General features: G+C 35.7%; 2 protein-coding genes across 8 annotated transcripts in view; both read left to right on the forward strand.

Moving 5' to 3' along the window:
* Positions 1-24,986, forward strand: part of LOC147837713 (uncharacterized) — a 977,861-nt gene that overhangs the window by 737,571 nt on the left and 215,304 nt on the right. The window lies entirely within an intron of this gene.
* rassf7a (Ras association domain family member 7a) overlaps positions 1-24,986 on the forward strand; it is a 49,796-nt gene that overhangs the window by 8,118 nt on the left and 16,692 nt on the right. For 3 of the 7 annotated variants that reach the window (XM_087312378.1, XM_087312381.1, XM_087312382.1), the window contains exon 1: positions 3,682-3,873. The exons of the other annotated variants lie outside the window; for them this stretch is intronic. In XM_087312378.1, the coding sequence (XP_087168504.1) occupies positions 3,869-3,873 (5 nt within the window). In that variant the 5' untranslated portion in view covers positions 3,682-3,868. Of the gene's footprint in view, positions 1-3,681; positions 3,874-24,986 lie in introns of those variants that run through there. 7 annotated transcript variants of the gene reach the window in all.

Consider the following 24,986-nt stretch of genomic DNA (forward strand, 5'->3'; position numbering starts at 1 on the left):
ATAATGCAACAACAATAATGTATTTACTGTATATAGTTTCAGAAGTATATTTTTGGACAGGCCTTGTCAAAAGTCAGCGGGCACTTTTACTAATAAAAAAATATAGCACTTAAATTATTTTTTTTAACAGTCAATCAAATTACACAGCGTTTTTATATCAAATGTTGATAATAATATGAAATATACTACATTTTGATGGTAAAATATAAGCTTTTAAGCGATGGCTGTTATTTATTTCAGTATTTAAACATTAACGAATGCATCAAGTGAAATAAAAACGATTATGAAACAACACATAGCAAATCAGGATAGAAAGCATATAAGGACTATTAGATTAAGCAAAATGCTGCTCTTTTATCTTTTGTATTTTTATAATTTTATTTTTGTTATTTAATTTTTTTTTTGTCTTTATAATTAACGAGCTATATTCTACACAAATTCCTGCTTGACATTTTAGAAAATATTTTGCTTAGCTACCCAGTAAGATCACAGAAACATGTTACATGGCCCCTTAAATGTCCAACTAATATTTAACTGAATCATATAACGACCTGTAGCTGAAATGTTGAAAATTGCTCATTTAATTTTTATAAAACATTTATCCAAACATATTGATATTTTTGAGTAAAAGCAATACCGACATTTAAGAATCCATATTTATTTTATTCATTTATTTGTTTGACTTGTTTATTGGTGCATCTATAGACTATAATGTAAATCATACAACATTACCTTGGACAGCTACGGTGCCACTTCGTAAAGCTTTCAAACAAAAGTATAAAAAGTTAAAGAAAGTTTGACTTTCTCAGGGGACGGCCAGTGGTGGAAAGAGTATTGAAAAAACATACTTAAGTAAAAGTACCATTACTTGCCTAAAATTGTAGTGTGAGTAGAGCAAAAGTATTACTCAAAGTAGGAGTATAAAGTAGCCCTTTCAAAAGTACTCATGAGTAGTGAGTATTATGCTGTTAAAAGTTGATGCATTTACATGTAATTTGTGGATGTGTGTGTAAATGTAACATTCTGTAGTGCATTTAGTTATTGCCCAGCATGGAGGCACACAATGTCATAAGACGTTAATATTAGTTTAGATTTAGGTTGTGATGTCAGGTGACCAAAATTTAATGTCCAGTCAGCGTCTAAGAACAACACTATTTTGATGTCCAATAATGACATCAAATAATGTTGATATTTGGTTGTTTTTAGGTTGTCAGAAAGTGACCAAAATCCAATGTCAAGCCAACATCTTAAACTAACATCCTGTTGATGTCAAATACAGACATTTATTCGTCAGTTATGGCAACCAAAATTCAACGTCTGATAGATGCCATGGTGGTAACGTGGACACAACGTCAAGCTGTAACATCATTAGATGTTGATATTTGGTTGGTTTTAGGTTGGACGTTGGACACTGACATCAGGCTGACGTTGAGTTCTGATGTAAACCCAATTTTCATTTACAAACAAAATGCAGCATCTCCACAACATTAGGGTACAATTTCAATCTGACGGCATGTTGACGTCTTGTGCCTGCTGGGTGTTTGAGGCCATTTCGGTCATTATACAGTAAATATCCATCATCTTCTCATCAGTTTCTGGGATGCATCTAAACCAGGGGTGCCAATCTCAGTCCTGGAGGGTCGGTGTCCTGCAAAGTTTAGTTCCAATCCCAATTAGACACACCTGGGCAAGCTAATCAATCTCCTAAGCTAATCAATCTACTAGGCTTTCTAGAAACATCCATGCAGGTGTGTTAAGGCAAGTTGTAGCTAAAATCTGCTGGACATCGGCCCTCCAGGACTGTGGCTGTTTCTCAATATGCGCTCTTCAGTGGTCTTGCGTCCTCGTGTTCTTGTGTAACGTCATCATCAGCTGCCAAAGTTCAGTTCCAATACTCAAGACCGCAAGTACAGAGGATGTGTGAAACCTCCCAAATGTAATCTTGATATCAAGGTTGCACCAATGCAGACTTGAGCACTGAACTCGCTCTAAAAGTCCCAGAAGTCATTGCGACTGGAGGTGGGAAGCGCAGCATTTAATCTAGATTTATTATTAAAGTTCAGAGATTTAACTTATTTACCTCAGGAGCTTCCCTAAATGAAACAGTGAAGGTAAACATTATCGTTGTATGAATGCTGAAATGTTTAAATAATTTACTATTTAAAATGCGTGAAGGTCATGTCAAAGGACGGGTTCTCTGCCCTCGCGGTGTCCCAAGTTCGTTCTTCCGAGGACACCTGGCAAGACGGGTCTCTACAAGACCGCAAGTTAGTTCTCTGTTCTTGGAATTGAGAAACAGCCTGTGTTTGGGCATCCCTGACCTAAACAGTCCCTGGGTCAATGCGTGTAAAGATATTGAACATTTTCTTGGACACTTAATGCTTCCAAACAGTTTGCTGCAATGTAAAGTCTTGAAGTAGTTCATTATGATGCAATTTACCTATGTGTGATTTGATTGGACAGGAATTACAGGACTGATTCTTTTATTCCCATAAACAAGAAAAAATAAAGAAGTAACTGCAGATTGAAGTAAAAGTACAGATACTGCACTAAAAATGTACTCAAGTGAGAGTAAAAGTACACATTTTTAAAACTACTCAGTAAATTACAATTCCTGAGAAAATTTAATTAATTACAGTAATTTGAGTATTTGTAATTAGTTACTTTACACCACTGGTGACGGCTGACATCACAGCACGCTGCAACGCATCCTTCAGGTGGTCTAGCTGGCATTAAATCACAAAGCCATCTGGGATTTGAATTGGTGCAATTATTTCCTCGTTGTACAAAGACTCTGCAGTTTTGTGTTTCATAGATATAGCAATCTAGTGGATTGTGGACATCGATGATGTTAGACTTGACTTTATTCGATGCGCAGCAGAAAAAAAGTCTTTCAGCATCTAGATTTTTCTGTAAGAAAAATGGGTCTAGATGTCACGGTGGCGCAGTGGGTAGCACGATTGCCTCTCAGCAAGAAGGTTGCTGGTTCGAGCCTCGGCTGGGTCAGTTGGCATTTCTGTGTGGAGTTTGCTTGTGCTCCCTGTGTTTGTGTGGGCTTCCTCTGGGTGCTCTGGTCTGTTGCATAAAACATATGCTGCATATGTTGTTGGTTCATTCTACTGTGGTGAACCCTGATTAATAAAGAGACTATGATGAAAAGATAATGAATGAAGGAAAATAGGCCTGTTTATATAAGGTGTAATTTCAAAAAAGTAATATAAAATATATCTTTTCAATCGATTCACCCACATAACCATTATTGTCTCAGCTCTGTCAGCTCTGTTCCTGCTTTGTTGTATTTTTTTGGTGGGAAAATGAGGGTTATAGGGTGGGTGTGTGTGTGTGTGTGTGTGTGTGTGTGTTTGTTTGTTTGTTTGTTTGTTTGTTTGTTTGTTTGTTTGTAAATGCAGAATACAGTATTTTATGAGTAACTGAGGTAAAACTAAGACATCTATCACAAGCTGTGATAATAAATGAACCCCCCCCCACCCCCCTTTAATAGCTTTTACGAAAACCAACAAATCCCTGAGAATGTCATTTTGAACTGACTTTGAAGTGATTAAAACCGCACAAACAAAACCAAATAAGACAGTCCTCCTACCTGCACACGAGGGCGGAGCTTTGCCATGTCAGCAGAGTTCACAGGCGGAGGGGAGAGAGTAGCAGTGAGTGGGAAGTGCCAGACGCCGGAACATTCCTGAGGAACGTTAAAGAGCAGAATACTCTCACTCCGACACCCTAGCACAGAAGACCTGTAAATTTTTCTCATGCTCACTTACGACCCCCGTCTGTCTCAAAGGAATGCATTGGAGGACATGCATTCTTTAATGTGGAAGTAGTAGGCAAAACAAGAAGGATCTTATGTTTTATGAGGTGAGAAAAATTGTTCTCCGCATGCTTGGTTGCAGTTGTAAATTAACTTGAGACTTGAAATCAACCGGTTGGAGCGACGTCTGTGATATAAGCCATGTTAACGTGCATCAGAAGGATTATCTTTCAGTCAGGAGGCTTATTTAAGGAAAAATGAAGTGTCAGCTGTACTTCAAATGTTTATCTAAAAATAGAAAAAACACAGCTATGAATTTGAAGTTAATAAAATACAATAGAGAATTTATTGGGGATATGAGTTCGTAATGAGGTGTTTTGACTGCATATATTGTCAGATCTTAAGACAGTTTGAATCATTGAGATTCTCTCTGAAAATTTTGAGGAAACACGAATTTATAATTTTTTTACAGAAGAAACATACTGCAATAGCCTCTAAAACAAACACACACACACACACACACACACACAGTATTTATTATTTATTACACACACACACACACACACACAGAGAGAGAAAGAGAGAGATCACTGTAATCAAAATGCTTGCTTTTTATACTTTAGGAGTTAGATTATTCATTTGCTGGCCTCCAATTGATCTCAGCAGTGGTCTGTGTCAGTTATTTACAACTTTTCAAAGGTGTAAATATTTAACCTTTTAATGAAAATATTTCTTCAAGTAGTCTTCTGAACCCTCAAACATCTCAGTGAAAAATGGGACACTAACCATGATGTGATGGATATCGGATGATAGTATATATCCTTGATTTGATTATATGTTTGTATATACATTTATCATGATTCTGTGACAGGGCATGACTGTGTGAACATAAACGACATCTCTGAATGTAAAAAGTTCTAAGTTCAATGCAAAGGGAGACCTTGGTTTTTACAGAGTTTGCTTAGCAAAGCCTACAATGAACGAATTTTGGGGACTACAAAAAATACTTCCGCCCCGTGTGAGATCACAAAGGTTCGTTTACTGCGCACACAAACTGCGCAGCTAAGGGCCGTGGCCAGAGGTGCTGTAACGTTATAGCAGAGATGAAGCTAAAAATTCGTCCAAACACTGCTGTTTCCACAGAGCTTCAATTTTTTTGGGGCTTCCAAAGGACACGACACAAAGACAGAAGTGCTTACAGTTCAATATTAATTATGTTCCAGAGAATTATAAAATGCATAGCAAGCATGACTTGACAAAACAGCTTCCAGAATCTCTCCCAGTTCAGTGATGGATTTGGTTAAAATCTCCTCAAAGCATAAGCTGTGAACTATAACCTGTAAGTGTTTTATTTGTTAAAATTGATAATGACATGTACAGTGTCTAGCGTTAACAGTAAGCTGTAGCAACGATGTAAACAATGGGAAATGCTGCTATGCATAGCAAACGATTTAGCTACAAATTCATATTTATCCGTTAAACTGCTGTAAACACACACACACACACACTCCACCAGCATGTTCGTGTCTCTTATGCGTGTGCGCCACTTTGCATTGATTGTCTTTAGGCTGCTTTTCAATGCGATTCACATCTCAGATAATGAAGTCGCAAAAAATATGTGGATAATTCATATTACACCTGCATATTCTGAATATTTGTGAAACATGTCGTGTAACGTGTTGAGTTAAAAAAAATACAGGATAGCTCACCTAACTCGTAGTAGCAGCATAAAAATAAATCAAGGCTCACACAGGTAGCATCCCACATCTTGTGCTTTATTCTTCTGTCACGATATATTACAGAAAATTACTTAATCCAAGCATCAGAGAAAAAGATAAAAAAAAACTTCCGTGTACATCCACTTGTTACAGAAAGTTCACACATTCACACACAAGTTCATAGACGCACACACAATGGCAAACGCTCTTAAAGGAGCTGCTCCCCATTTTCACTCGTTACAGACACATGTCAGATTTTATTTTAGTGAGCAGGCAGGAGGTTGACTGAGGTTTACACAGCAGAAAAGCGCGTGCTGTACGGGTGTGACGTGGAGCTGATCCGCAAATCGCAGCACATTATGACGATGACCAATCAGAGTCACTTAAGGGCGGGTCTTTCAGAGGAACTAGGAAATAAATCATCAATATATCATTTTCATGTTTTCATGAGTAGCTTTGTATAATCAAAGTTATATGAAAATGAGATATATGAAAAAAATAACGTGATTTCCTTCAAGTGAAACATGAGCACACATTGCTTTGCATCTTATAAACACAACCAAGGCTTAAATTTACATTCTATGTATGTCATTATGGTGTGTGTCATATCGTTATCTTATTCCAAACCTAATTGTCAACAAAAACCTTCCCAAGCACTTTTGTTTTCTAAATGTCCATTAAATGTCCATGACACACTAGCAGTACTGTAAAAACTGCATAGTTATGCATCAGGAATTTTTTTGCAGTTACAGAACCTGTGGAGTATGTGGTCACGTGATATTTATTCCTGACTAATCAAGATAAATCTTGTGATGTGATTGGGGTATTTTGTAGGGGAGTGAATCATGCATAAAATATAATAACCAAGTTATAAGCATACATAAATTTAAAAAAAGCAAATGTAAAAATAACACTGATTATTTGATAAAATTAGTCATTATTAAGGTTGGAGCAGTGGTGAAGTTTTTCGTGTCTGAATGCTTTAAACTCTTGAAATGCTCACACAGTCAGAGGCCTTAAACACATCTAAAAACTTTCACTCAGATAATAAACTTTCACTTTATTGGTAATCTCTGCAGTAACTACACAAATCTCATGTGTTCTGAACTGTGGCTCGTTGCACCAACATGTGACTACTGCAGATGCACACATTGTGATATTGATGTTGAAATGATATATAGTGTAGCTCTAATTCTATCTCTGCTTTGAGATTTGCATTGTACAAAAGAGTTAGTGTTAAACATTACTTGGTTTTGACAGAAGCTGATGGTCCGGATTCAATTTATCTTATGTATGTGTGTGGGAGATACTGATTGCATGTTGCATCCCTATAGAAAAGAAATGTCACAAATAGATGTTCATTTCATCATATATAATTGCCTTCAGGCTGTGACATTAATGGAATATTTCACTAATCATTAATCACTTGTTCATAACCTATTTGTTTTTCTTTCTTTTGTTAAACACAAAAGAAGATATTTTGCTGTGACCCATTCATTTCCATAGTGACTTTTTCAAGGGGTCCCAGTAACCACCAGCATTATTCAACATATTTTCTTATGTATTTACAGAAGAAAAAACTTAAATAAATGTTTAAAACCACATGAGGGGTAGTAAATGATTTTCATTTTCAATATTCATTTTTGGATGAAATATCCCTTTAAATGCAGAATGAAGATTTTTTTTTCTGAGAAAGGGCTCTGCTTTGATATTTGCATTGTACAAGAGAGAAAGGGTCAGTCATGGTTCTTCATGGATTTAGAAGATGATTTATTTTTTTGGTTTTTAGTATAACAGTAAAGGTTAAATTAAATTATATAACACAAGTCAGCCCAAACAAACAAAAAAATATGAAATTTATGTAATTTTTACATAATTCTCTTGATTCAAAATCCTAATAATAAAAAATGCGTTACTTTTTTGAAGGAGCTATACGATAAATTTAATATGACAAATTTGAGCACCACTTGGGACTCTTATCAAGATCTCTGGTGAAAATCTAGAGGGGTATGTGAGATTTGTGAAATCATAAAAAAATGATTAAGCAAGAGTTTCACTTTTGCTGCCGCCTGTCTTTATGATTAATCAAACAACAAGGAGAACATCCCTCACTGCTCTTGACTCTTGACTGCTTACTCACAGTGGGTAGCATGTTCGCCTCACAGCAAGAAGGTCGCTGGTACGATCCTCGGCTCAGTTGGCGTTTCTGTGTGGAGTTTGCATGTTCTCCCTGCGTTCGCGTGGGTTTCCTCCGGGTACTCCAGTTTCCCCCACAGTCCAAAGACATGCGGTACAGGTGAATTGGGTTGGCTAAATTGTCCGTAGTGTATGAGTGTGTGTGTGTGTGTGTGTATATGTGGATGTTTCCCAGAGATGGGTTTGCGGCTGGAAGGGCATCCGCTGCGTAAAAACTTGCTGGATAAGTTGGTGGTTCCTTCCGCTGTGGCGACCCCAGATTAATAAAGGGACTAAGCCGACAAGAAAATGAATGAATGAATGAATGTATTTATTTCTCTTTCCTTTGCAGGGTGGAAAATAACTGTGTGTATACAGTTGAAGTCAGAATTATTAGCTCTCCTGAATATTAGCAACCCTTTTCCTGCCCAATTTCTTTTTAATGGAAAGAAGTTTTTTTATTATTATTTCTAAACATAATAGTTTTAATATCTCATTTCTAATTACTGATTTCTTTTATCTTTGCTATGATGACAGTACATAATATTTTACTAGATATTTTTCAAAATACAAGCATTCAGATTAAAGTGCAATTCAAAGGCTTAATTAGAGTAATTAGGCAGTTCATTGTATTACAGTAGTTTCTTCTGCAGATAATCAAAAAATATATTGCTTAAGAGGGCTAATAATATTCACCTTAAAATGGGTTTCAGAATATATAAACCTGCTTTTATTCTAGCTAAAATAAAACAAATAAGCCTAGAAGAAAAAATATTATAGGAAATACTGTTAAAATTCCTTGCTCGGTTAAACATAATTTGGGAAATATTTATTTAAAAAAACATTCTCAGGAGCGCTAATAATTTTGACTTCAACTGATGATCGTTTTGAATAATCGTGATTACAATTATGACCAAATAAATCGTGATTATGATTTTCCCCAAAATCGAGCAGCACTACCGCCAATTATTCCGGCATATGTTTTATGCAGCTGATGTTCTTCCAGCCACAACTCAGTACTAGGGAGTCACCCATACACTCTCACATACACCGCAGCCAATTTTGTTTACCCAATTCATTTATAGCGCATGTCTTTGGACTGTGAGGGAAACCGGAGCACCCGAAGGAAACCCACATGAACAGCAGGAGAACATGCAAACTCAACACAGAAATCCCAATAGCCAAGCTGAGACTTGAACCAGCAACCTTTCTGCTATGAGGTGACTGTGCTAACCACTGAGCCACCGTGCCAACCCATATTGAAGATGTACAAAATGATGGTTTGGTCCATATTGCCCACTGAACATTAGAGAGAAAAAATGCTCACATTTTTCCAGTTTTTGTTTTGTAACAAGTAGACCGTTATTTAGCTTAGGTCATTTATGTAATGCTAATTTGCATTTTCATTTGTATTAAATATTTTTAAAGCATTCCCTTGATTGCCCTTGGGCTTGGCATTCCAATAAAGAATTAACATGAAATTTAAATGTTTGTTTGGTATCCACCATCTTTTAGAGGTAGACTGCCTTAGAGGAAGTGGGTGCGACATTTACTCTTGTGGCAGCTCCTGTCTGGGGTAAGCAAGGAATGGAAAAGCAATCAACCAAAATGACAGGCTGCTTTCAGAATAAAGGGATTCTTAAAGGGGTAGTTAATACTCTTATCATTTATGTTTATTCTCCCAATGCAGTGTTTTGTTTGTTTTTATATTGAATAATGTTAGAAACCTGTGTAACCATTGATTCCAAGGTGTTAGTTTTTCCTACTATGGAAGTCAACAGTTACAGTTAAGCATGGGCCGGTATAAGATTCTGACGGTATGATAACCTTGGATAAAAATATCACGGTTTGATGGTATTGAGACGATTACTGCTCTAATAAATGCTCTTTTTAATTGTCTGGGTAAAAAATTTTACTTTTTCCCTCTTTGAACACAAAATATTTTATTTTGAGAAACATTTAAAATATTTTGGAACGATAAACATGACAGGCTGAATAATTCAAACTAATCATTGACTTCTGCTGTCTTCATTAGTTTCAGAAACACAGATTTCTTTGTGATTTAAAACTATATTTTTCGATATCTTGGCTAGACATACTGTTAAAAACAAACAAAAAATGTAAATGAAAAATCTGACATATACCATAGAAACGGTATAGCAGAAAATCTTTGGTGGTTTTAAAACCTTGACTTTTTTTGAACCACTAGATACCTTGTAAACGATTATCTTTTTAAATCAAATCAATCATATCACTTTTATTGTCACATCAGCAGCAGCACGTCTGCTATGGTGAGTGAAAAGCTTAGGTGCTGGCTCCAGACAGTGCAAAATACAGACAGTGCAAATGCAACGACAATGTAAAATTGACAGCAATATGTACAATGAATAGGTGTCCACGTAGTTGTAGGCAGTATTGTTGTATGGATTGGTTAAAGTGCAGTGCATGCTACATACTGATGGTGTGTCGTGAGGGTATGGAAGAGTCTGTGTGAGGTGTTTTAAGTGTTCACCAGCCTGATAGTCTGAGGGAAGAAACTTTCCTTCGGCCGGGTGGTGCGTGACCGGATGCTCTGGAACCGTCTGCCTGATGGTAGCAGAGAGAAAAGTTGTAAGGTGTAGAACGAGCGGAGGATGTGGGGGCTCATTCCAAACCTCCTGAGACGCCTGAGGAAGAAGAGGCGTTGTTGTGCCTTCCTCAGGACTGCGTCTGTGTGGGCAGTCCATGTCAAATCCTCAGCGATGTGTACTCCAAGAAACTTGAAAGTGCTGACTCTCTCCAATGGTGTCCTGTTGATAGTGATGGGAGTGTGTTCTCTCTTCTCTCTCCTGAAATAATCCACCTGCTCCTTGGTGTTGCTGATATTGAGTGAGAGGTGGTTTTCCTCACACCACTGGGTCAGAGTGTGCACCTCCTCTCTGTAGACCGTCTCATCATTTTCTGTGATTAGGCCCACCACCATTGTGTCATCAGCAAATTCAACGAAGATGTTGGAGCTGTGTTTGGCTGTACAGTCATGTGTGTACAGGGAGTACAAGAGTGAGCTGAGAACACAGCCCTGTGGAGCACCAGTGTTGAGGATCAGTGTGGATGATGTAATGTGGTTCATTCTGACCACCTGGCATCTGCTTGACAGGAAGTCCAGGATCCAGTTGCACAGTGAGCTGTGTAGACCCAGGTCCTGGAGCTTCACCACCAGCTTGGCAGGCACTATGGTGTTGAATACTGAGTTGTAGCCCACAAACAGCATTCTCACATTTGTGTTTTTTGTTTTCCAGGTGAGACAGAGCAGTGTGCAAGGTGAAAGCAATTGCATCATTAGTGGAGCGGTTATTCCTGTATGCATATTGCAGAGGGTCAGTGTGAGCGGGCAGTACAGAGCAGATGTGCTTTTTAATCAGCTTTTCAAAGCCATTGCTGAAGATGAGTGTCAGAGCAATCGAACGCCAGTCATTTAAGCATGTGGTTTTAGCTGATTTCAGAATGGGCACAATAGTAGTTGTCTTAAAGCATGTGGGAACCACAGACAGAGAGAGCTAGAGGTTAAAGATGTTTGTGAAAACTCCCGCTATCTGGTGTGCGCATGCTTAAAGTACAAGTCCAGGGATGCTTTCTGGGCCAGTAGCTTTCGTTTCGGAAAGCTCTCGTTACGTCCGCTACAGAAACAGAGAGTGCTGGCGGTTTTAGCCGCGGGGCCACGCAGTGTGCGCGTGCTGTCACAGTGTATGCTGTGTAGGCGTGACAATTTTTTAAATGAGTGATCTGTTTTTCCAAACGGTGGGCGGGGGAGGGATTTGTATGTGTCCCGCAATGGGGAATAGCAATGGTACAAAGTTCCATGCCTATTTACAGGTTTCTTTATTATATCATCTGTTGTGTTTAAAAGAAAAAAAAAACACACAAACTGGTATGGAAAAATGTAAGAGTAAGATAATAATAAGAGAATTTAAATTTTTGAGAAAACTACCCCTTAAAGCATGCTTCAGAATTCAGAAATTCTGATATATTTCAGATATTTTTATCTGATTTCTCTCTTCAAGTTGACATTTTTAAAATGAGTGGATTTGTGAGACAGTTAAGGTTATTTTTAGTGGAGCGCACATTTGAAGGCTGATGTTTTGAATGTTTGTGATGTTTCTATTTTTTCCCCTCGTTTTAGCATCTGTTGTTAATTTTATTCAAAGATCAGCAGAAGGTTTTGTGCTGTCTCTCATTATTCCATGTCTCATCCAGACACCCTTTAGAGGTTTTCTCACAAAGCTTATAGTTGTTAGAAAGTCTTTGATACTCGGAAAGAGCTTCCTTCCCATGGTGCAAATTGTGTTTCATCTTTGTTACCTTGTCTTGACTGAAAAAAATTAATGCATGTGGTGCTCTGATTCACATAATTTAAATGCGTATATGGCCCAGAACACCACGGTAAAAAAAAAAAAAAAGTATCCATGATGCATTAAGAAAACTTAGAATGTGAATTAGGTAAAAATACTGAAGAATTAGGTGTAAAAACACTGAATGTTGATGCTTTTGATGTCCCAAGGCTGTGAGTAATATTTGCTCAGCAAAACTTATATATAATGAAAAGATGAGTATGCTGTGCTTCAGCAGCCTTCTCCCATACAAACATATTCTTTGGAAATATCTGTTCACCATTGTTAGTGCAGTTGCCCCAATATGCACCAGTGAGTGACTCAGTAACAGGATAAATCACAGATTGGCAGCTTTATGGGTTAACTTGCTACAACCTAAAAGAATAAAACAGTAACTGAAGATTATTAGAGCAACCATCATCTTCTTGATGACATCTACACATACAGTTGAAATCTGAAGTTTACATACACTCTAAAAAAAAGAACATAACTATTAAAAAAAAAAATTCTGATAGTAAATAATACTAAACATTTACTATTTTAAGTCCGTTAGGAATACCTAAATGATTTACATTTGCTAAATGCCAGATTAATGAGAGAATTTGTTTAGAGAGAAGTTATTATTCATTTCTAGACAGTTAAAAGTTTACATACATTTCAGTTTACATACATATACAATGTATAACTTTGGTCAAATGTTTTAGGTATCCTTCCACAAGCAATAGTTTTGACAGAATTGGCGTAACTGAGTCAGATTTGGTTGTCTTGCACGCACAAGCTTTTTTAACTCTGCCCACAAATTTTCTATAGGATTGAGGTCAGGGCTTTGTGATAGCCACTCCAAAACATTCCCTCTGTTGTCCTTAAAGCACATTTTAACTAATTTGGCAGTGTGCTAAGCGTCATGGTCTGTTTGGAAGACCCATTTGTGGCCAAGTTTTAATTTCCTGGCTGATGTCTTGAGATGTTGCTTTAGTATTTCTACATAATGTTCTTTCTTCATGATGTCGTCTATGCTGTGAAGTGGACAAGCCCCTCTTGCAGCAAAATAGCCCCACAACATGATGCTACCACCCCTAAACTTCACAGTTGGGATGGTGTTCCTAAGCTTGTAAGCTTTCTCTATTGTCCTCCAAATGTAAAACTGGTCATGGCAAAACATTTCAATCTTACTTCCATCAGACCACCGAAGATGTCTCTAAAAATATTATTTTTTCCAGTGTAATTTTAAAAAATGTAATCTGGCTCTTTAGTTGATTCTGGCTAATATATTTATTTTCCCATGTTGTCACACAAGGAAGCAGTGTGTTTGAGGTTTTCCTTAAATACTATTCAACAGTTGTACCTTCAATTAACTCAAAGGTTGTCAATTAGCCAATCAGAAACTTCCAAAACCTTATCACTATCATCTGAGCTTTTTCAGAAGCATAATCATTATTGTATGTAAACTTGACTTTCAAGAAAAGTTAGAATAATTACTCAAAAAAACATCTCATTATTCTGCTATTAAGCATAACAGAAACAAATTTGATAATTCTAACTTACATAAAAGAGAAAAAGTTTAGTCACATTAATATCTGACTTTTTAAAAAAATTGTTATGTGCCTTTTTTACAGTGTATGTAAAATTCTGGTTTCAACTGTATATGGTAGCATGCTTAATATGATAAGTTGAGTTATTGACATGATTTGTGAGTCCATTTAAATTTACAAGCTTCCAATTCAGTTTTGAACTTAATTCAATTAGAATTTTCATTTAATTCATCAGGTACAGGTTTCAGGTACAGTACAGTAAGTTTTCTTCACTGAATAAGTAATAACAATTGCTGAAAAAACAGGCAACTGTCAGTAGGGCTGCACAATATATCATTTCAGCATCAATATCACAATGTGTGCATCTGCAATATTCACATTGCAAGATATGCAATGTTGAGTCTGGATTATAGTTGACCAGGAGCTAATGAATTGTATTCAATTACTGCATTTATATGGAATATATTTGTTTTATGCAAAAGAAAAAAAAACTTTTTTGGAACTTAGAGTTTTTGACTTGTTTTTAGTCTAAATATTTAAATGTGAAATCAAAAACAAGATTATTTTACTCCACTGGCAGATAATTTTACTTGTTTAAAGGAAAAACTCATATTTTGCCTTAGTTCTTCTGAAGTTGAAAACAAAACAATATTTTAAAGGTTTTTTTTTTTTTTAGATCTAAGTTTTTTTTTTGGTATTTGGACTAGAAACGAGACAAAGTAAGAAAAGCAGGTTTTGCATTGTGATTATTTTATTTCTGTACCTGAATACTGTTAGACTCCCTAGAAAACTGTCAAAAAGAGCTATTCAAACTATGTCGTGACATTGTATTTATATTGCAAAATTTATTGCAGAACAATAAAATATCGCAATATCAGATTTTTTTAATATCATGCAGCCCTAAATGTCAGTGTGTTTATTAATTTCAGAGGTTACCATTAACAACTTTATTTGGACTTTTTAATTTTTTTTAAAAACATTAGAATGCCAATTTATACTTGCTGTCGAAACAAAAGGTAGTGCAGCTTGTGTTTGTGTTAAATTGCAAATCATGTTGCTGTTGAGGTGAAATATGGGCAAAGTTAAGGACAGGTTTAGGGATATGGGATATAAGGGTGGGTTAGTTGTGCAGGGATAGGGCAATTTGTGTAAATATAATGTATAATGTATTTGCAGAAATTAATTGCAGTTTAACTTTATATATATATATATATATATATATATATATATATATATATATATATATATATATATATATATATATATATATATACATACATACATACATACATACATACATATATATATATATATATATATATATATATATATATATATACATAGAACACAGGGAGAACATGCAAACTCCACACAAAAACCAACTGACCCAGCCGAGGCTAATCATTTGATATTATATATATATATATATATATATATATATATATATATATATATATATATATATATATATATATATATATATATATATATAATATCAAATTATTCATTTAAAAGTAATTTAAATGTATGTTTAATTATCTAATTGTGTTTCTCTTAAAGAAAATCATTCATGTATAATGTAAACATTCAAATAATTGCTGAAATTGATTGCATTACATATTGAATAACAATTTATGATGAATATATATTGTCAAGATTAGTTTGAGATGATCCAATTGCAGAGTGGAATTATTTCAATTTAAAGACAATATGAAGTGACGTAACAGTCCAAACAGTGGGGTAGGGTATAGGTGAAGATGGACAGAAGATGGCCACTGAGAGCTGACTTACTGGATGCAGACATATAATGCAAATATTTAGTAAAATATTCTTCTCAAAATTTAGTAAACTAACAGACTTTTCTCAGCATATGTTATGCTCAGAAGCTGTTTTGATTTATTTATAAAAAATATCTCATCATGTATCATCAATCATAATAAGGGTTGACACGGTGACTCAGTGGTTAGCACTGTTGCCTCATAGCACGAAGGTCGCTAGTTTTAGTCCCGGCTGGACCAGTTTGCATGTTCGTATGGGTTTCCTCCGGTTTCCCCAACAGTTCAAATTCATGTGCTATAGGTGAATTGAATAAACTAAATTGGCTATGGTGTATGAGTGTGTGTGAATGTGAAAGTGTATGGGTGTTTTCCAGTGCTGGGTTGTGGCTGGAAGGGCATCAGCTGCGTAAAACTTTGCTGGAATAGTTGGAGGTTCATTCTGCTGTTTCGACGTCTGAAGTAGAGATTAAGGCAAATGAAAACAAATGAAATAAATGAATTTCATAATAATATTAACATTCACATTAGAGTTAAAACATAAAGAATCAATGGTTCAAAAAGAGAATCAATTTAAGTGGCAACTGAATGATTAGTTCTAAATCCTAAATTAATTATGTTCTGGTTTGGGACTGATTTCACCTCATCCTCTCTCTTGGTGGGAAGTAACTCTCATGGATTTTCAGCTTCATTCCTCTTGCTAAAATGGCTATGTGAAATAAAGGAGGCGGGAGGATGTAAAGAATGTATGCACTTTGTGATGCTCCCACACTAGGAATGTGTTGTTTCGCAACATGCACATTCCTCTTCTTTTTTCTGTTTCTTTTTTTTTTTGTGAATCAACAGTGAGGTTTCCCGCCACATGGACTAAATGTGTAACTTGAAATTGTACTCTCCAGATCTTTTTCAAACATACCATAATACTTAAAAGTGTTAAAGACCTTTGCATTTTTTATATGAGTTTAAATTTGCTACTTAACCTGTAATTGAATGAATGAATCAAATAGATTAGGTGAATATTTAATTTGAGGGCAGATGTACATTAGAAAATCTCAGTTCATTGCTGGCTGACCACAAGAGAGTTTGGTCGTGTGTTAATATAGCCACTATCTTGCATTAAAAATAGGCCAGTGGCTCAGGACTTCCTTTGTTGCCGATCTCTCTTTTATACCTCAGGCTTTAGCATTCATCATTGAGATAAATTTGTAGAAAACAACAGTATAAAAAGTGTGCACTCGTCTGTTTTAAAAAGTGTTAAATTAAACTTGAACATTCGTCCAAGCAAATGTATGCATAGGTAAAGAAGATGCATACACTGGCTAAAGCTAAATTTGCTGTTAAGTAATGTTAGTAAATGTATTTTGTTTACGAAGAAAACATATAGCATACAGTTTACCCTAATTAAAGAAGTCACTCAGGGTCCTGAAACCTGCTCGAAGTGATGCTATCGGTACGATTTCAAACAAACCCTGGAGTTGTTAATTTTTGGTGAGAACATGAACTAACCTCGAACCTACCTATCCAATTGCAAAAACTTTTTTAGACTAAACCAGCTGCCATAGTCAGCTGCAACATGCATTCTGGGATACAGGCTGATTGTCACCCTGTAGACCGGTTACTCACTAAAGCTAAGCAGGGCTGAGCCTGGTCCACAGGGAAAACTAGGTTGCTGTTGGAAGTGGTGTTTGTGAGGCCAGCAGGGAGCACTCAACCTGTGGTCTGCGTGAGTCCTAATGCCCCAGCAAAAGTGAAGGGGAGACTATAATGTCAGTGGGCGCCATCTTTCTGATGAGATGCTGGTTATTAAAAATCCCATTGCACTTCTCGTAACCCCGGCCAAGTTCTCTCCATTTGCCCATAACTATCATGGACTACCAATCATCCCCATCCGCCGAATTGGCTTTATCATTGTCTCTCCACTCCCCCAATAACCAGTGACCGCTATAGCACTGGCACCATTGTCCTGTGGCTGTTGTTGCATCATCCAAGTGGATGCTACACACTTGTGGTAGAATGGGGAGAACCCCCTTGTGATTGTGAAGCGCTTTGGGTATACGGCCGTACACAATACATTTGCGATATAAATACACACATTACATTATGAGACAAAAGGTTTCTGACACTTAACTGCAGTTATGGTAAGTCACAGACAAATGTTAGTTGTGAGGAGGACCATGGTGCCTGCTGACCTTTCCTCCACTCATTGTTTGCTTCCATGTGTTGCGGTCGTGAGTTTCCTGTGTGTAAAATCTGACCAATCAAATGCAGTTCAGGAAATTCGTTTAGCCAACTACTGATGCGGATGTTATCACGTGACTGCTTTTTGGTTTGTTTCAACTGGGGCCTTATGGGGAGGCAACAGACCTGGAGAAGATCTTCATTGGAGTTTTACACCACAAGCAGGTTTACACCCCTGTTCTTCCTGGTGCATCCAGTAGGTGGTGATAATATAGATATATAAGTTAAAGTCACCATAAAATCAAAACTAGATTTGTTAGCTCACATTGCAAGTTTTGTGCTGAATGATTTATCTGTGTCATTAAAAACATTGTTTGCCCTTCTTATCTTTAACTGAAATTAAAAAAAAATAATTACTTCCTGTACCTGTTAAAATGTCATTATATATATATATATATATATATATATATATATATATATATATATATATATATATATATATATATATATATATAATCTTAGAAATTTAGTGTGGCTAACATATTTAACCACGCCGCTGCAACTGAGTTTTGACAGCAAACAGAAACGGAAAGGAGGAAGTGTTTGTTCCCCAAACCCTTTTCCTGATTTTTCTGAATGAAATGTCTACTTTACTTCATCCATTCAGCTCACAGTAGAAAAAACAAACCACTCCAATTGATTCGTCATTTAATATTTGGTATCTCTCGAAACTGCATCACAATATGAAAAAAATGGTTGCAGTTTGCCATGTTTTTTGTGAGGGTTAGTTTTTGGGGTAGGGCCATATAGTATCCTTTTTCTATAATGATAATGATTATGATAATGTTTTGAAGTCTCATAATAATACTGTGCAACTTTTTCCTACAGAATGCATCAAAAACAGGCTCAAGAAAAGTCATTTTTTTATCACATGACATACACAAGAAGCAACTTGATAAATCCTAATACTTTTACAACAGAATTATTAGACTGATATAGAAAATCATGCATTTTCATCTTATTTTAAAGCAAATTATTAAATGAATGATATATGTTCCAGCATATGGCTTATCATGGAATTTGCAACATGAAACATGAAAAAACTAGCCAGCTGGAACCTGAAACACCAAAGTGGCCTCACTCTGGCCCTGGCTGTCATAAATGACTTATGTAGTTTTCCTTATGGTCTGTTTAAGGTCCTGCCATTTTCTGTCTTGAGAAAACTACTGGCACATGGGATTAGTTTTTCAGATGGTGTTGGATTTAAGATTGACCTGAAATTGCTGTCTATTGGCAAAGTTAATTTAAGAAAAACTCAAACGTTCAACTTCCCATTGGCGACCTGACAAAAATGCATACCCACACACTAGCAAACAGGTTGATGCCAAGATAGGGATTTTTGGGCAGTGAGTGGAGACAACCTCTTTTGTTTTCTTAGGCTGCCTTTGTGAAGCCTGGTCACTTTTGTTGCCCTCAACATTCCTCTGTTTAGAGGCAAAGGGTTAGTGCTCCTACCATTCACAAGGCTAAAGTAGAAAAATTCAGCTTGGAAATTGTAATAATTATTTTAAATTATGTAAAAATTTAACTACGCTTCTAAAGAATATTCACATTAATTTTGCTGTGGTGTCTATCAGCACCAAATGCATGGAGGCTTGACTTGATCTTTATAGTTCAAACATTAACACTGTCACCTGTTAGTCTGACCTCCTTAAAAAACTCTTTTATTCATGTTAGGTGATGTTAATGTTTTAGTTAATACCTAAAAACCATTTAAGTTGCCTTAACTTGTTGGGTTTTACAGTACTCAGTTGGTTTGAGTTCTCTTCATTTATTGGATTTTACTGTGCTCAAATTGCTTCATTTACTCATGGATTAAGTTCACAGTACTCATTAGGTTTAGTTTTTGAAAATAAATGTTTTTTTTGCAATAGGTTTTTTCAAATGGTTTGAGTTAACTTAACTTTTGGGTTTTATGGTGTAACGCATTAAAAATATAGTCCTAATCGCAAATTGTAATGATTTTATTAAATGGAGTTAATAACTGATAAAAATCAGTCATATTTTTAAAACTAATAGCAAAATAAAAAATATATATTTGTAATTTCTGATCCTTTTTTCAATGTAATTTGGTTGGAAAGTGTTTTTCTACTATTAAAAAAAAAAAAAAAAGTATTTTTGCAGCTTTGGTCAGAACTGTGATAATACTGTATACCGTGATAAAAGCTTCAACAATTAATCGCAATAAGAAAATATGAAATCGTCATAAGCCTATTCATGACATTTAAAATAAGATTTGTAGCAGTGAACTGGAATGGATTGGTGTCTATTACAGATGAATCTGTGTGAAAGAGAGTGTATGGGTATATCCCACCACTGTGTTAAGGCTGAAAGGGCATCTGGGGCATAATATATTTGCCAGAGTAATTGACGGTTAATTCCGGCATGTGTAGTCCTGATAAATCAGGGCGTAAGCTGAAGGATAGTGAGTGAGTGGTTCATTATGATTAATGAGGTTTTAGGACCTGAATCCAAGTTTTTAGCCTTGCAGTGCTAAATCATTTGCTGTCAGTACGCAAAAGGGTGATCTGCTCTCAGGCTGCAGGTGGGAGAGACTGCTGCGCAAGGACTGGGCCACATGGGAGTGCTCTGAAGCGGGGGTGGGGCCAATGGCATCATGTGCAACTCATTCAGAAAAGCATAAACAATACAGTATGGACACAAGTCACTAGATATGTTGGTACGGTAGTTGCTTTTTTGAAAAGCTGTCACTAGGGCAGTCTGAACAGTCACTAAATAAAAGTCACTAAATATCACTAAGCTGGCAAACTGGTAAAGGCGTTTGTGTGTGGCTCATTCATAGTTTTGCTGAAAGGCTGAATAAACTCCACTAAAAGTATATCAAATAACCAGTGAGGAATTTCCTGGTTCATCTGTGGTATTTGTGAATGGATCTTTGCTTTGTCAATGTCTGAGTTGGTGTCAGTGTCTGCCATCGTGCTGTGTTTATCTGACATTAGAAGCTGGAGAAATAGACATGCCAGAACAGTGGGCGGGAAGAACCAGCTCCAAAACGGCTATAATTTCCACTCACCCAAAAATAAACATTTTTAACAGGGTGTAATAAATTATCTTAAAGGTGTTTTGAGCTAAAGCTTTAAAGACCATTTGATCCTCCTAGTACATTTATTAAAAAAAATCTGGCACAGTAGCTTTAATTCAGATGCTTCTGGACACTGTTAACATAGGGCTTCCTTTTGGCCCTGTACAGATTTCACAGGCATTGGTGGATGTAACTACGAATTGTGGTACCTGACAAAGTTTTGTGAAAGTAGTTCTTATCCCATGTGGTGATATCGCTTATAGATGAATGATGATTCTCGATGCAGTGTAGCCTCAGAGATTGGAGATCATGATATTTCAGTATGTTTTAGTTGTGTTATGCTCTGTTGAAAGTTAAATGTCCAAATGTCTTCCTATCTTTCTTTGAGGAACATTGTTTTAAACATTTCAATAATTTTCTTACATATTTATTGGCAAACTGGCTGTCCTCGGCCCATCTTTGCTCCTAGACCTTTCTTGGATGCTGCTTTTGTACCAAATGATAATTACAATCACCTGTTGACATCATCTGTTACAAAATACATCATTTAACCAGTGGAATTGAAATGTATTACAGGTCTAAATGACAGGAAAGGATGTATATTTATAAAGGAAATTAAGTTGACCAGACAAAATAAAATATTGTCTGCAATAAAATAGAATCAAGGTAAATTTGGAAATACTTTCTTTTTTATTTGCATTTTCCATATTGTCTCAACTTTTTCTGATTTGGGATTATACAGCATATATATTTGTTGTAGTTGCTGAAACATTACCCATGTGTCGGTATTTATTACTCGCACATGTATCTGAACATAAAAAACAAAGAACATCTGTTGTGGATGGATGTGGGCTGAACAGAATATTCATACCATGGGACGTATCCACTTTAACAGCTGTAACATAAAAAATGTGTCCTTATTGCATGATACAGATGACCTTTTGTGCTAGTTTTAAATAAAGCTAACCTTCACCAAACACCCCAAATTCCACCCCAACTATTATTACAATTTTAGTCACTTTGGAAAGTACATTCTGTACACTCATTGTCATTATCATTTCTGGGTTTTTTTTCTCTATTTCAGGAGCTTCATTCCTCTTACTAAAATATTAATAATGATTTATTGATTACAACATTGCACAATACAGTGTTTTTCTGGTAAAAACTACTGGCAAAAAATAGCATTCCGCAGGTGATTTTTTTTTTCTGAACAATCCCCAAAACACATAGAGGATGATGAGAGAGAGGAATAAGGTAATTCCAGTAATCATTGCTTTTGGAAGATTGGGTGGGTCTCCTTTTCTGAAGCAGTGGGTCTGGACATGTGCAAATGATTGAATGTGAAGATGGAAGTTAACAAATCCAAGCGTGTGATGTGAGATACACCCAAATCTCAAACCACAGCTATTAGCCTGTTGTTAACATTTTCAACTAAGATAATATGAACTAAAAAGTTTATATGAAGTAAAAAGTTTTTTTTAAAGGATGAAGCCAAAACTGTCACCATTTCATGTCTTCAAATATATTATTTAAATGTATATTAAAATCTTATTTATGCAAACAGGTAAATAAAATTTGGATCTATTAATAATTTGTTTGATGTAACATAGATGATTTTGGTCTTTTGGAGAAAAATAAATTTGTATTGTCAAATTAAAACGAAAACCTTTTGGGCCAGGTTTGACTAAGCATATAACGCAATCAGGGATTGCACCCAAAACAATGATATTTTCTTTGGGGGGATGGAAAAGAAAATTGATGCATATGTGTTTCATGCGAGAAAGGGACGCCATGGTCATCTAAGAACTGGCTGATTAAAAGTATATTTTATTAAACCAGTTTAAAAAAAGGATTTCTTTTTATTGGTCCTCATAACATGTCCATGCCTAAGGGACCAACTTAGTAAAGCCTGTTTATGAAAAATAGATATATTTAACAGTAATTACAGAAAATGTTGGCACAGTGCAAAAAATGTTAACCTCCAACTGAACTAAAAATATATTTTGTAATAAAAATTCCAACATGATGTTGGGTTGTTTAAAAATGTCTTTATCCTTTAAACAAATTAAGTGTGAAAAATTCAATGAACTTAAAACTACACATGGCCCAATCAGTGGCGCAGTAGGTAGTGCTGTCGCCTCACAGCAAGAAGGTTGCTGGGTCGCCGGTTCGAACCTCGACTCAAGTTGGCGTTTCTGTGTGGAGTTTGCATGTTCTCCCTGACTTCACGTGGGTTTCCTCTGGGTGCTCCAGTTTCCCCAACAGTCCAAAGACTTGTGGTACAGGTGAATTGGGTAGGCTAAATTGTCTGTAGTGTATGAGTGTGTGTGAATTGTGTGTGTGGATGTTTCCCAGAGATGGGTTGCGGCTGGAAGGGCATCCGCTGCGTAAAAACTTGCTGGATGAGTTGGTGGTTCATTCTGCTGTGGTGACCCTGGATTAATAAAGGGACTAAGCCGAAAAGAAAATGAATGAATGAGTTTTACAGTTCCAAACAAAGTCTACTTTAATTTTGTCCAGTATTTCACCAATTTTAACACAAACATTCAGCGCTAAAGCAGGATAGATAATCCAAAATTATCCATCTGGTTTAGAAAACAACCTGTTATTGATAAATCACTCTGTGACCAAGAATTTTATTTGGGCTGCACAGAAAGTGAAAAAAGTGTGATCATTTTTATCTTTACATATAATTATACCTATATATTATGACTTCAGGTTTGACTGGGATCAGTATGCCACACATTTTACTATATCAGTAGTAAAATCTTTTATAGATTACAGTTCACATTTATGAATTTTAAGACAAACCAGAAGCTAAGGAAAAATATTGTGCAGTACTTAGTTGTCTAATTGTGTAATTTTGTTTAAAAAAAATTATTTATTTACCTAAACAGCTTTGAAATTAATATTTGAAACATAGATGGCTAAAAGTTGCATATAACACAGAAAACGAAAAGATGCAATAGGGCAGCCATGAAAGATGCCTTTGTCTATGTTAAACCCATGCACAGTGTGTTGTAATTTCACTGAGAGCATTGGCATTATTGTACAAAGTTTGCATTGCATTTATAAATTAAGGCCAAACCAGTGCATAAGTATTTAAGAATAAAATCCTTTTTAAGAAAATGGAAATTTAAGAAAGTTTTATAAAGAAAAAGAAAAAAACTTGTCATCCAGAATCAGCTCGGAGTAATTAATTTAATGAGATTACTCAACTAAAGTTATATATAGCTAAAGTTTTATATGTGTTACTTTGTTGTGATGACATACTGTAAGTGTTTGAGGTTTGCCGTAATCGAGCAGGGTCAGCTGCCATTCTTCATGACTTAACCGCAGATAGGTGAGGATGTCAGTTTCTGCAAAAGAAAAGTTGAGATTTCAAAGATGATTGGACAAAGCGATAAAGGTTCTTTTTGCTCAGATCCAGTACAAAACTGTTTGATTTGTAATTAGATATTTAGAGTTTTGATGTCAAATGCCAAATGTTTTGTTAATAAAAACAATGTAGTTTGTTCTCTACTACATGCAGGCCAGGAAGGTAACATTCTTCCATTAACCAGCAAGAGATTTTAAAGATTTAAAAAAATTAGATAATTTACATTATTCCAGGTTTAGGACTTATTTTTTTACATTTCTTCAATAACCTTCTAACTTTTCCAAATCTTTGGTGTTGTGATCTTTGTGGACCAAATATTCAGTTGAGCACAAGCTGGACTAAGTATAAGTTGGTGTTCTCAGTTGCTGGTACACAAATTGCTAGTTTGTAATTATTATGGTTTTTATCATTTTAATATTAGTATTATTATAGTATTAATTACTAAATAAATAAGTATTAAGTTTATTTAATTTATTTAAATTAAATAAGTATTAATATTTACTTTCAGAAACATTCATATCACACTTTATTGTATCAATGGTATATGAATGCTGAAAATGTAAATGGATGGTAAAAAGGTAAAATGTTTACAATCAAAATGATTAAAACAATTTAAGTATTTTTTTATTTAGAATTCACAACAATATTTTGTCATAAAGGGTACATGCATAATGACAGACAAGGTTTGCAGTGTCAACATTCATTATGTCTGTCCTAATATTCACACGAGCACAGATTCATTCAGTATCTGCATAGCTGTCACATTTGGATGTTAAACCTTACCTTTAGCAGCCCCATCTGTTACTGCTGTGGGGCTTCGAAGTGAAACGAGACACACATGCAAGCACATGCAGTCTACATTCAACTACATTCTGTCTGTCTGTTTCTTTAAGCATTCTTCTCTCAAAATACCTTTAAAGAGAGCCAGAGGTGCAAATAATTGGAGCTGTGCTTTGAGTCCATCAGTCCCCTGTTAACGATAGCTCTTGATAT

Source organism: Danio rerio, chromosome 25 (assembly GCF_052040795.2).
Source record: "Danio rerio strain M-AB ecotype USA chromosome 25, GRCz13ab, whole genome shotgun sequence".
Lineage (NCBI taxonomy): Eukaryota > Metazoa > Chordata > Actinopteri > Cypriniformes > Danionidae > Danio > Danio rerio.